The sequence below is a fragment of the Salvia hispanica genome, chromosome 4 (genome assembly GCF_023119035.1).
Source record: "Salvia hispanica cultivar TCC Black 2014 chromosome 4, UniMelb_Shisp_WGS_1.0, whole genome shotgun sequence".
Taxonomy (NCBI): domain Eukaryota; kingdom Viridiplantae; phylum Streptophyta; class Magnoliopsida; order Lamiales; family Lamiaceae; genus Salvia; species Salvia hispanica.
The window spans coordinates 29195862-29209566 of record NC_062968.1 but is presented as its reverse complement, the minus strand read 5'-3'; the positions used below and the strand labels follow the sequence as shown (position 1 = coordinate 29209566).

General features: G+C 34.1%; 2 protein-coding genes across 2 annotated transcripts; both read left to right on the top strand.

The window, feature by feature from the left end:
• The first annotated feature begins 2514 nt into the window (after window positions 1–2514).
• LOC125218479 lies at window positions 2515–6360 on the top strand. The gene is made up of 7 exons (XM_048120154.1): window positions 2515–2825; window positions 4108–4149; window positions 4286–4408; window positions 4656–4894; window positions 5267–5303; window positions 5722–5779; window positions 5879–6360. Exons 1-7 carry the CDS (start codon window positions 2679–2681, stop codon window positions 5959–5961), a joined length of 729 nt encoding a protein of 242 aa, XP_047976111.1. The 5' UTR covers window positions 2515–2678; the 3' UTR covers window positions 5962–6360.
• Window positions 6361–9389: 3029 nt separating this feature from the next.
• LOC125185153 (3-oxoacyl-[acyl-carrier-protein] reductase FabG-like) lies at window positions 9390–13643 on the top strand. Its single transcript, XM_048081644.1, has 4 exons — window positions 9390–9653; window positions 9761–9990; window positions 10518–10797; window positions 13443–13643. Exons 1-4 carry the CDS (start codon window positions 9407–9409, stop codon window positions 13445–13447), a joined length of 762 nt encoding a protein of 253 aa, XP_047937601.1. The 5' UTR covers window positions 9390–9406; the 3' UTR covers window positions 13448–13643.
• The last annotated feature ends 62 nt before the right edge of the window (window positions 13644–13705 follow it).

Below are 13705 nucleotides of genomic sequence, written 5' to 3'. Positions count from 1 at the left end.
CAGAAATTCGAACTAAAACGACAGCACGGAACGGCAACAAACCTATCCTAAAATTGATTAACAATGGAGGATGTTGTACGAGATAAACTCTGCAATCTAGACTTGGAAAAATCTAGACTATGCAATCCAGAAAGAATCCAACATAAAAAGTCCACACAATTCGCATATTTAAATCATTCGCCAATAGATCGGGCTTGAAAACACTAAAATTCAGCTGTGCAAATTGGAAAGCGACAGATGCAGAGACAAAATTTGTTCAAATCGGATTCAATTTCAAACATCAACACCAAATTCACATTCACAACCAACAGATCGAAGGCAAAAATCGACAATTCAGCATACCCAGACGAAGTTAGTGCGAAAGAACCAGAATAGAAAAGAGTCCGACACCAGAATTGAAAAGAGTCCGACGCCGCCGAGTTTATACTTGCACACCAGCGACAACCCAATTTCACCTGCAACGGTTCACAAAACGCAAGTAATTAATGGCTTCAAAGGGCAAATTGGGTACAATACGCTTCCTTTCAGTGCAATCGGCGGAAGCCGAAAACTAATACCACTTCTCACCTTGATAGAGTTAACACTCTTGCGCTGATTGTAGTATGTATAAGCCTGAACCCAGCTGCTTTATTCCGGGTCGGCCGTTTGGTGTTCAGCGTACCAAACGGTGGAATAGGAGTGTAAGATTTTGGTTTCACGGTATTTTCAGGCTACCAGACGAGCCCTAAGTTTTTATAACGTGTGAATATAGTTACAAATCTGATTTTTCATTGGCAGGTGGTACAAAGGATTACAAAGTTCTCATGGATGAGTTTCATCATGTTTCTGTTGCTTTTTTGGAGCTTGGGAAAAGGTATTTTTTTTAACTAGCAATTTTTTATGTAATGTTAAAAGAATAGATTTCTCATGTTACTATTTTGGTAGTTGAAACCAATTTCCACATAACTGCGTAAAAAAGATTTGCTTCTTATATTGTTGCATGGATGGTAATTACTGTTCTCATTTACAATTATCAAGAGGCAATTGAGAATATTACCATGAGAATGAGTGAAGGAATGACAAAATTTATATGCAAGGAGGAGAAATATCATGATAGCATGGTTTCTCAGCTATTTTGTCATGATTGTGAAGTTATTCGTTACCTTGTCTTTGTGCCACATCGATCTTATGAAATCTAGAAATGAAAAACGGTGCTACCATACCACCAAAAAATTCTAATACAAGGAATTGTGATAGAATTTTGTCTTCCTATTCCAATTTTATGTGCTTCAATGTTGATTTGTATAGATTTTTTATTCTCATATAACTAAAAATGGTTACTCATATTGTTCATTGTTAATATTGATTTTAATATTATTTAATTAATTTAAAATTAAAAAGTATCTGATTTGTTCCAAATTTATTATGCCAAATTTATTATGCTTTAATGTTGGTTTGTATAGATTTGTGATTCTCATATAACTAAAATTGTTCATATTGTTCATTGTTAATATTAATTCTAATTTTGTTTAATTAATTTAAAATTTTATATTAAAAATATATTAATCCGTGTATAGCATGCGTGATACTCCCTCCGTCCCACATTTGTAGTAGCATTTAGTTATGGCACGGGTTTTAAGGAATTGGTGTAATGTGTAATTAATGAAGTGAGATGTGGATTGTGTAATAAATGAAGTGAGTTGGTGGAGTGAGATGATGAAGTGTGTAATAAATGAAGTGAGATGATGGAGTGTATAATAAATTAACTGAGTTTGTAGGTCCCTTTTTGACTATTTGGTTTGTTATTTTTGTTTTGATTTATTTTAATGTAGATAATAATATTTGAGTGTAATTTTAGTAAATAATGGGGTAAAATTTTATGTGCAAATATGGTAAATTTTAAATGTTACTCCAAATATGGGACGAACTTTTATGGAAAAATGTTACTATAAATTTGGGACGGAGGGAGTATAAGTTAATCACTAAAAACGGATATCGTTTAAAGTGTTAATCTATCATTTCAATACTAATATTATTATGCCATCCCCACGTTATTTGAAATTATCACTGACACGTCATATATAGTTTAGTTTTGACATAATACTACTTGGTTGTAGAGAATTAACTACATAGTATGTTTATGTATTGTTTTCATAATATTCCAAAATTGATAGTAAAAACTTATACTATTAACCTAATATTGTTCATGTATTTTTTACTATTAGCTTTCATTTTTCCATTCGCTACTTGTTCTTGTGTGATAGTTCTCCCAAAGTTATAGAATTTCTAAATATTAATTATAATATTAATATTAAGACGCATTCTGTCTTACTAATAATACTAGATTTTAATAGAGTTTATTGATCTTAGATTTTTTTCGTGACGTTTAATTAATATTTCAAAAATAATTTTCAATTAATCAAAATTATAAAATCCCATAGAATCATAGATATCAATTTTTTTTGTGTAAAGTAGATATCAAAATGTTATTTACTGAAATTAAACTAAAATTGAGATTCTAATTATACGAGAGGAGAAAGTCGTGTTCATAAAAATTCGAAGACGGTTTGTTGAAAAAGGAAGGGAAAGGTTTAAATGGTTGTAATTTTGTGGATTCAATCAATCGGAGCTTCAAAACCCTCAATTGTTTCTATACATTGAGCTATTACCGAATCCAAATCGAATAATTACGACGCAAAATGAGCAAAGAGGAGGGGGATAAACGGAACAAGGATGATTATCCCTGGCAGCAACAAAACAGAGCCTATCAGGATAAAGATGGGGACATGAAGCTATGGGGGATTGTAGTTTTTGGATTAATCGGAGCCACCGTCACCACATTAGCCGTAAGTTTATTGCGTTTCTTCCAAATTTTTTTTGTGTTCGTTAATTTGAGAATCGCATCGGTAGCTGTTGCTTTAGTTATCGGCTTTTAGAAATTTTGAAACTTTGATCCGATTGTTTGATTCTATGGTGTTTGATTTTAGTTTTCTGTACGGACGTTGGAACGCTACTTCATTGCAAATGGGGTGAAGTTTTTTAATGCGTTTGTAGCGATGAATTGGATGTATGCTGTTGAATATTTTAGGTCACTAGTAAAATTTTGTTATTTTATGAAATATTGGAACTCTTTTTGGTGTACAACTTCTACATTGATTATGGTGTTAGGCGTATGACATGGAGAAATAGAAGGAGCTAGCATACTGGTTTCTGATAGTAGACCAAATACTACCTGATTAGTGAGCTAGCATACAGGTTTAGGATTAATGTATATCTATTAAAAAGATTGAATTTGGGGGATTCGTGATGGCACGTCTCACTCTACTTTGCAAAGTTTTAAGTTTACGCGTGTAAAGTTAGAACTTAGAAGTAGAACCCTGTTATGGGATTTTGGTTAGAAGATAGATTTAGTAGTTCTGCATACTGCTAGATATGCTAATAGATATTTGATGGACTAATGATCTCTCATGGCCTTCTTGGTATGCAATAACCAATATAATAATATCGTGTCATCCTTTAAGAGCACAACTGGTAAGGGACAAGTACAGAGTTCAGAAGGTAAAGGATGGTGAAGGAGTCTAACCCCTGACCTCCTCTCTGGTAGACTCAGGCTACACCCCTAACCTGTTCGGTTTATAACAACGATAGGGATAGTGATGAGTTAGAATCCCCCACCATCCATGCTGTTTGGTTTCTTGCTTACTTTGTTATGCTTTGCCTTGCTTGCTTACAAGGTACTGGGAGCTATTGTAGTTCTTTTGTACGCTTGTTTCTTCTGTAGGCAACAAATATCCTGAAACTTGGTTCTTTGAGGCTATATTATTTTGTCCATGATCTATAAGATTGTGCTTGCAACCATGATACTAAGTCTTGAAAATCTATGATAGTATGATTGAGAAATATCATTCTCAAAGGAACATGGTAGAATTCAGTTTTATATGAGATTTCATGAAATAGAAGCAATTATTTTAAATGTTATTCCTATTGAACATTGTCTAGAAAAAACATTAGCTTTTGTTTTCTAGAAGGCCCATATGATGGTGAAAGTTGGCAATTTATGATTTTTTTTTGTCAGCATATCTATGTGCTTCAGAACATATCATGATTCCCTGATAAAAAAACTTGCAGGTCACTCAATTGCGAAGGACAGCTGATTGGGTTTATAGTCAGGTAGTCATTGTTTTCCATTATTTCGAATTTTATTTGTAGTAAATAAGAAATACTCTTCCAGTTAGTCGCATATTACCTTCTGGATAAGACAGCCCTTAACATCTACTAACATTCAATGTTATTGGTTTGCGAAAAGTTGAGCAGTTCTCAATCAGCATGGAAGAACAGGCGTTCTTTTCGATCTAATTTAAAAGAGGAAGCATGGAAAAGATATAACCGTCGTATGCAAGAAGAATATGAAGAAGAAATGGAGAGAGTGGTGAGATTTTCTATTGATTTTCTATTTTGAACATCCCATAGACATTGTTGTACATCTTTTTGCTGAATTGAATAGCAACTGATATATATAGCTTGTTCTTAGTCTAACCAATTAAGTGAATTGTAACTTTCTGAAGGATACTTTTTATTTTCCTGCCTGGCTGGTTTACTCTTTGATATGTACTTTGCTTGTGTAAGTAAGTATTCTGTGTAATCTGACATAGTTATTGTATTGATGATTTTTATAGGAGCGTATTCGTAGGATGCAAAGCGTATTCAATAGAGAGAGAAATAAATTCAGAAGGGGTTATGAGAGATGGAACGAACATGATTCAGGTACATATCATCAGCATTTTCAGAGGAATGATTGGTACTGGAAAGCAGAAGCTTCGTACAGAGAACAACAGAGCAATTTTAGGGAGAACAACCCTCGGGCCAGCACAAATGTTTCATTATCACATCATTACTCTGTCCTTGGCCTTGACAGGTATAACATTGCAGCCATGCATTTAGTAACAGTGAGAAAATAGAGTATCATTGATAGTTTTCCTACTCCTGAAATGTCTACAAACCATGTGACTGCTCAAGGGAGGTCCACTTCTTAATGAAGGAAATAATTTTTCATGGATTATGGTGTTTTCTGTGCCATCTTTATCAGTGACGCACATTGATTGTCTTATAAGCTTTGTTTAAATATGCATGGTTTGAAATGAGAAAATAAAGTGAGGTCCTCTTTGCGAGTCTGACTCTCCCATTCCAGTTGTTGCTTTTCTTTCTGTACTAAAAAAGTAGGGGCTGAATGAGATTTGATGAATAACACTTGCAATTGACCCCTTCATGTCTTTATTTTTTTTTTCAGGCGGAGGACCAAGCCCTACACAGATGAAGAGATAAAGGTATTTCTTGTATCTAGTTCTCCCTCCGTCCCATTCGAACCGAAACATTTCTGCATGAGAATTTATACAGTGTTGTTTAGTTTGTTTCTATTTTTAGAAATAGTATGTCATTTTGAGTTAGATATTCCAAAAAGGGAAGATGTGTCGCTTTGAATGAGATGCTGAATCTAATTCTTATCCATGTAGATTTCCATAATTCTTCTACTATGATGTCTATGTAACGTAGATGTTGCTATAGTCCACCTAAGAACAGTATTACAGCATATCTCTGTTGTTGATACGATGATATCTATGCTGGTCATTTAGATGTCTATGTAACGTAGATGTTGCTATAGTCCACCTAGGAATGGCATTAAAGCATTTCTCTGCTGGTCATTTTGTTGTCGGCTTCTTTGCCTAATACCTTCATCATTTGCAGTCGGCCTTCAGAACAAAGGCAAAGGAGTTCCATCCAGACCAGAATCAGGACAACAAAGGTTGTATATCAACTGCAGATATCCATGCAAATTGTTTTAATAGTATCTCTTACCTATCTATCAATTGCACTAACTTTCTGATGCGCACATTTTCCACAGATTACGCTGAAACAAAATTCAAGGAAGTTATGGTGTCTTATGAGGCCATCAAGTCCGAAAGAAAAAATCAACGGCCCCAGTAGGTGATCTTGAGGACTCTTACTGCTTCCCGTTGCAGTTTTCTCCGATGTGTACGTATTCAAGCATCTCTACATTTGATATACAATGTAAATTAGATTCGCCACGATGAGATCTACTGCAGTATATTCCATTTGAACCGCTTCTAAGCAGAGCCATGATCAAGAATTTGGTCGATGAGTTTGTAATGTAATTATAGTCGACATGCTTCATTTCGTTGTAGCAGGCAATAATCGTATCATAAAGGAATTAATAAGCATACTCAAATATCTTAGATGGAATGCTTGGTAATTTTTGCCAGTTTAGAATCGAATTATAGAAAGGATTAGAGAATATTTTGTAGACGAATCGACTCCTCTAAGTGGCTATGGAGCATTGCTTTCTTGGTGAATTGTTCTCATTTATGGATATTTGATATTTGGGTGAAACTGCTTCTGTTTAGAAGCAATGTTTCATTTATTTTGTTTTCATCATCATACAAACGAAGGAAACCAAATTGTGATCTCCCTAATCTGAACTATTTGACAGATATTAACATTTATTCAACTCTCAAGATATACTTATGCCTGAAAACCATAAATTGAACTGAAAAAGGGTAAAAAACAAAAAAAAAAATAAAATCTATTATTATAATTATCATAATACAAACTAGTATTCCAACTTAAAATGGAATTAACAGTATCTAATTTTTCCCTATGCATACACAAACTATGGGATCACTTTTATCAGGAATAAGTCTAACACATTTTCCTCCATATTTTGCATATCCTGATTTAACACAATGATCATTGCAATTTGGATATTTTGAGCATGGCCCTTGAAGAATCCATGTTTCTTTCTCACGTCCTGCAGCTGAAAATCACAAATAAAAAATGTTAAATAGTTCATATATGCATAAATAATTCATTATAATAAAAGAAAATAAAATATTGATATATAAACACACTTGCCTTCAGAGCTTGAGATGAGAGACATGCATATGAGTCCAACATAAACAGCAAACAATATGATGGTAGCAACTCTTTTCGATTTCATTTTTTGATTAGGAAATTGATCGATAAAATGGCTCCTGGCTTTGCCTGTTTATAGCATATTTATTTGTATATTTATTCTCATAATATGCCAGTATCTGATTTGCCATGCCTAATCTGTTGGATTGATTTGGCCACCTAATTTTAAGAAACCAAGTCTACATTATATATATGTCCCATATGATATTGGTATAGAGAAAAGTGTAGTTATAACTATATTCTCCAAAACAAATCTTGATTTTCACAAAAATAAACTAACAGACCATATATTTAGTCATCATATTTTTAACATGTAAGTTCTTTTATATAAAAAGTTTAAATTTAGTCATCAATTTTTTAAAATCGGTCACACCTGTAAATTAGTAGGACACCATATTTACCTTTCCATCTAAATTATACTCCTACTCCATATGTCCGTCGTTAGGAGTCTTGATTCACTTTTACTATAAATGATAGGTACATCTCACTTTTCATTAACTCATTCACATTCTCTCTCCGTCCGCGAAAAATAGGGTTATTCCATTTTTATCACTCATTTTAGAGAAATGATAATAAATAGTTAAAGTGGATAGAAAGAAAAGTAAGATAGAGAATAATATATAGAAGTCTTTTGTCTATATTATTCTCTCTCTTACTTTTCTTTCTCTCCACTTTAACTAGTACTCCCTCCGTCCCGCTTTAGCAGTCCCATTGACTTTTCTACCCTCTTTTTATAAAAATGATAAAAAATAGTTAAAGAAGAGAAATGGTAAATTAAGAGAGAGAATAATATATAGAAGAGTCTTATCTACATTATTGTCTCACTTACTTTATTATTTCTCTACTTTAACTATTTTTTATTATTTTTACAAAAAGAAGGCAGAAAAGTCAATGGGACTGCTAAAGCGGGACGGAGGTATTATCATTTTTCTAAAATGAGAGATAGAAATGGAATAGCTCTATTTTTCGTGGACGAAGAAAGTACATAAAGATTGGTCTCACATTTCACTATTTTTTTCATCCACTTTTCATTATATTTCATAAAACCCGTGCAAAATTCAAATGAGACTCTTAATGACAGACAGAGGGAGTACTACTCTTTTGGCTTATTGTAGGGTAGATCTCGAAAGATATGAAAGATCTCCCTCCAAGCTGTATATACAACTTTCATCATTAAATTATTTAACGAATAGTAACTAATTCTAATTTCATACTAATAAATTAATACTCTCTCCGTCTTAAAAAAAAGGCTAATTTACCATATTGCCCGTTCCTCAAAATTAGACCAAGTCTAAATATAAAAAAGTTTTAACCAATTATACATAACTAATAATGTGGATCCCACAATCCACTAACATTATGTCCAACTATATCTTCTCTCTCACACACTTTTTAGTTTTTTCTCATCTCTCCTATTTTACCAATTACACGTTAAAATTCGTGTCATTTACAAGTTTGTCTATTTTTTTAGGAGGGATCGAAGTATTATTCAGTCCACATCTTCAAATATTTGTTAGGTAATTTGGATCCATTTGTAAGACCAACTTTTCTGGCTCAATTTATTGACGTTGAAAAATTAGGGCATGTGAGTAATATTTTTACAATGTGAGTAATGGTGCTTTATAATGCGAATTTTTTTTAAAATTGCTAACTCATCAACGCAATGTTAAAAATGTCAACACAAATTTGTGTTGACATTTTAAATATCAATGTCAACACAGTTTATTTTTATGTTGGCATTTCAATGTCATTGTGTTGACATTTTTAATTACGTGTTGATGAGTAAGCAATTTAAAAAAGTTATCAATTTATGAAAGTTAGCAACGGATGACATTGTGAGTGATATATATTTAAAACCATCATAACTTGGAACTGTATTTTCTGACATATTATAAACTTAAAATAGATTATATAAAGCTTAAAAAAAAACTACTCCCTTCGTTCCCCTTTCTTGAGCGGTACAAGATTTTATGTAATTTTATTTTGTTGCAGCAAAAAAGGCGATTCCGTCACTTTGCAGGTCCTCACACTGCGGCCCGACATCATGTGAGGATTTTCAATCAGGGTACGCAGTAGCCCATTAGAGGAGTTTTAACCCACTGACTGCCAGAAGCTCATCTCTTTTGCAATTTTATTTTATATTTCAAATGACGTGAGTAAAGTAAGAAAGGTGAAAGGTAAGAAAAAAGGGAGTGGGACGGGGGAGTACTATACACACTGGCTAATATCCGTACTGAACCATAAATTGATATATACGATTGATTGAACCATAAATTAATACTCAACGTGGAGGGACACGGGCATTGATTACAAGTAGTAGTACTATTTTATTTAATTTACTAAAGCCATAGTTAATTAGAATTTACAAAATAAAAGGAATAAGAGTTGATAGTGTAACGCGCATTCGTGGAAGATTAATTTGATAGAAAGGGAGGTGAGGATGGAGGAGCTGAGAGACAAAGTGGTGCTGGTGACGGGTGCATCGTCCGGACTGGGACGCGAGTACTGCTTGGTCGTAGCTGCCGCGAGGCGAATCGACCGCTTGAAATCACTCTGCGACGAGATCGGCAGGGGGAGAGCCGTGGCCGTGGAGCTGGACGTGAAAGCTAGCGGGGACGCCATTGAAGCCGCGGTGAACAAGGCCTGGGATGCGTTTGGAAGGATCGATGCTTTGATCAACAATGCTGGTATAAGAGTACTATATAATTTATAAGTGCAGTAATCCGTGTGTTCTTGTCATGTTTTGTTTTATTAAACGATAAATAATATAGATATGGAATTGGATTTGTAACAGGAGTGTTGCATACCCCACTAGAGTTGAGTGAGGTTGAATGGAATGATTTATTTAGGACAAATGTGAAGGGAGCATGGCTGGTGTCCAAGTACGTTTGCCGCCGAATGCGCGACACCGGACGTGGTGGCTCCATCATCAACATCTCCTCCGTAGCCGGCCTTGATCGCGGCCTAGCACTTGGAGGTCTTGCTTATGTTGCTTCCAAGTCTGCCCTTAATGCCATCACCAAGGTAATTATTAGTAATACTCTAATTTCTAGCTGCTATTAAATGTCTTATTTTTCCGCATTTATTCATCCGCCTACAAATTTTTCATTTCACTTTTACCATTTTTAGCAAGTGGACTTCAGGTTTCACTAACTCACTCCACTCATATTTATTATAAAATCAATGCTGGTTCTTAAAAATAGAACTTTTCAATTTTAAGAAATTGACCTCCCTCACAATCCACAAAAACTGATTTTCCTATCTTTTCCTTATTTTCTCTTTTACTTTATCCATTTTTTCTCTTCATCTCTGTTATTTTACCAATTTTGCATTAAAATCTTTACCATTTCAAAAATTCACTTTTTTAAGAAACTGAGGGCATACAAAAAGGCAGGACACACATTCTAATAACTTTCTACCATTATCTTTTACAAAGTCAAATAATTTTTTAAAACTCAAGCGAGTAAAAAGAGACATCTATTGTTGAACGGATGGATCATAAACCCAACTTATACATTTGAAACGATTTTGATATTTACACGTTTGTGCAGGTTATGGCCATGGAATTAGGACAATACAAAATAAGAGTGAACTCCATATCTCCGGGATTGTTTAAGTCTGAAATAACAGAGGGTCTGATGGCAAAGAAGTGGCTTAATAATGTGGCTATGAAGATAGCACCATTGAAAACATTTGGAGAAACAAATCCAGCAATCACATTGTTGGTTCGATACCATGACTCCTCTCAATACATCACCGGCAATATATTTATAGTTGATTATGGACTCACCTTGCCTGGTTTGCGCCTATCTTCTCCTCTCTATAGTTTAGGTAATGGTATACGACGTACCATTTTAATTCTAAATAAAATCTTTTCACCAATATTAACTACTACTCCTACTACCAGAATCTTTCTTGTGGATGGATCTTTATTGCTATTACTCAGTTTAATTGAATATGTGTGGTTTCAGATTATAACATTGTGTAAATGATTATTGTTACAATAAAAATACTAGTTCGTACCGTAAATAAAACTAGTGTTGTCATGAATAAATTAATGTGATAACTGATAATGTATTCTAAATGAAAAATGATACTCCAAAAGTGCATATTCTTGGTTAAAAGAAAACTATAGTTGTAACTATAGATGTGTGATAAAATATTAAGTAAGTTATAACTAATAACTAAATTCTCTCCGTCCCAATTAGATGTGATGACCCGAACTTTTGATATTATAAATGTAAGAAGTGACGGCTAAATATGTACTATATGAATAATAATCGAAAACTAAATTTTGGTTTTATGAACTTGAAGCCTTATACAGTTGTATGATAAAGTTGTGAGTTCAGGGCGAGCCATGTAGAAAGTTTCGTTGTAATTTGTTAGTGTCGAAGTTGTTGCCACCAATTATAATAAATGCTTAACTCAAATAAAATAATAATAACCCCAAAAAAGGAAAATATAACTCTCGCATATACATGTTCGGAAATTCAATATAAATTAATTAGATATGCACACCTCTATATTTTTATATATATACACCAACACTTTGACTAAATATAAAAATAAAATTATGTTGGCCAAAGTTAAGCGTTGAATATAGTAGTCGATATTTTTAATTGAACAATAATATGATTAATGTGATGAATAGGGAATCTAGATAAACTCTAGTATTCAATATAAAAAAAACACATAAAATATAAAAGTGGAAGGAATAACAAACTTATACATCCATTAAATATTAATTTAGGATAATGATGATAATAAAAATAAAAAAAAGCCATCATTATATCTAACTATAGCAATGCTTATTAAGGTATCAAATAATATACACATCAACTAGGCCTAAGCTACGTGTAACATTAGAATCTTGTATATATATAGGTATGTGTCCCTCATCTCCTCACTTTTAAAATAAAACCAAAAAGACATCGTCTAAATTTCCAAACTATACTATAACTCCTAGAAATCTAGAAAGAGAAGAAGGTATATTTCGTAACTCTTCATTTTTATTTAAAGAAGGTAGTTCTTGTTTTGTATTCATTCCTTAGATAGAAATTGAATTGAAAGAGTAAATAATACCTACAACATGCTTGATAAACCCATGATTTTTTAATTAGCAACATAAATTAGAGGACATTTTGAAGAGTAGTTTCGGCTCAGATTCCGGGAACACCTCGGATGACCGCTCAGGCAAACCCCATGAGAATTTCGTCCCTAATAAAGATAGAAACCTCCCAACTTATCCAAAGAGTTAATTGTTATGTTAAACATTTAAAATTTGATAAAAAAGAAAGTTATCGAGAATAATAGTATGATGCTGGAACGGAGAATAGAAGTCTTCCATGTTAAGGTTTCGGCGATAAGATTTTGATGCGACCGAGCCGCCACGCGTCCGTGGGACGGCGAGGCTGGAGCGACGGCGTCAGTTGGGGCTGATCGTCGCTCAGTGGCGCGAGGCGTGGGCGAGTGGCGGAGAGACTGTCCCTTGTCCATGCTCCGCGGCGTCAGAGAATTTAAAAGAGGGTCAGCGGTTGTAACGTGTGAAACCTTAACATAGGGCTGCTAGGAGAGAGAGAGGTGTTGTCGACAACGGCCATGGCAACGGGGGTTGGCAGCAGGGGCTCTCGGGAGAGAGAGCTACTCTCTCTTCGTTGGGTCTGAAATCGGGAAGGGATGAAAAATTCCTATCCTTTATAGTTTTTATAGTTAAGCGCGTTCAACTATTTAATTGAGAGTTGAGATGCATGCATGAATTAAAGGAATCCATTTTAAGTTTTATTTGTTGCTACAAAAATAGTTGTGCCCCAGCCTCTTTCCGAAAAGCATTAATAACTTAACTATTAATATAAAAATAAAAGATGAAAAGATAAGAACTAGTAGCATATCTTGAGATTAAAATATTCCTCATAGCTAAACTTGGGTTGCATTTTGATTGAAAAGGGAGGAAACAGAAGGAAATTGTCATTGAGACAGAGTAAATCACAATATCTTGGAAAGTGAATAAGGTGAGCTTTCTATCCTACATACTAATGTGGATAAAAATCCCAAAGTAATTTCGAGAGGAGTTTTGGTATAAATCCAAACTCATGCTCGTAAAATGTTATTGTCCTGTCATAATTGATTTATGCCTATCTGCCTTGGTTATGCCAAAAATGTTATAATCGAATTCGGGTTTAAGTAAGGCCGCAAACCTTGCTTAGACTAGTGTACACAAATGGACCGTGAGCTGTTGGCCGGTCATGTGACCGTCGTGGAAGGTGGCCACCTTCTCGGTACACAAATGTTAAGATATGGTAAAGGAACTTAGACCGCGGTGGAAAATAAAATTTTAGCAAGCTCGGGCCTTTTAAGTAAAAATCCATGAGTGTTGTTGTAATGACTTGACAATACTTTCAATGTATAATTGTATCTTTCGGCACTGTGTTCATTGAGTACTCCTGTACTCAGCCCTGTATGTATTTCTAAATGTGCAGGTTGAGTTGCAAAAATGGTGATGCGAGGGTGTTGAGAGAAAGTTCTTTTTGAGTTGTTCACTTCCGCTGTGAAACCTAGAACTACTAATCCTATTTTGCATCATAGCTCTATCTTTTGGTCCTGTATAAACCTTTAATCAAGTATTCCAGGATGTAGTATGTGATATTTTGATAATCTTCAGATTGAGTTTGTGCTTGTTATTGCTCATTTCTACTTCTCATCCCCACTTCTCTTAACCCTTCCCTTTTAATTACGAATTTCT

Coding starts and splice junctions, on each gene's coding strand:
- LOC125218479 (XM_048120154.1), top strand. CDS start 2,679: ATGAGCAAAGAGGAGGGGGATAAACGGAACAAGGATGATTATCCCTGG. Junction 4,150..4,285: donor CTGATTGGGTTTATAGTCAG/GTAGTCATTGTT, acceptor GTTTGCGAAAAG/TTGAGCAGTTCTCAATCAGC. Junction 4,895..5,266: donor TCTGTCCTTGGCCTTGACAG/GTATAACATTGC, acceptor TTTTTTTTTCAG/GCGGAGGACCAAGCCCTACA.
- LOC125185153 (XM_048081644.1), top strand. CDS start 9,407: ATGGAGGAGCTGAGAGACAAAGTGGTGCTGGTGACGGGTGCATCGTCC. Junction 9,654..9,760: donor TGCTTTGATCAACAATGCTG/GTATAAGAGTAC, acceptor GATTTGTAACAG/GAGTGTTGCATACCCCACTA. Junction 9,991..10,517: donor CCCTTAATGCCATCACCAAG/GTAATTATTAGT, acceptor ACGTTTGTGCAG/GTTATGGCCATGGAATTAGG.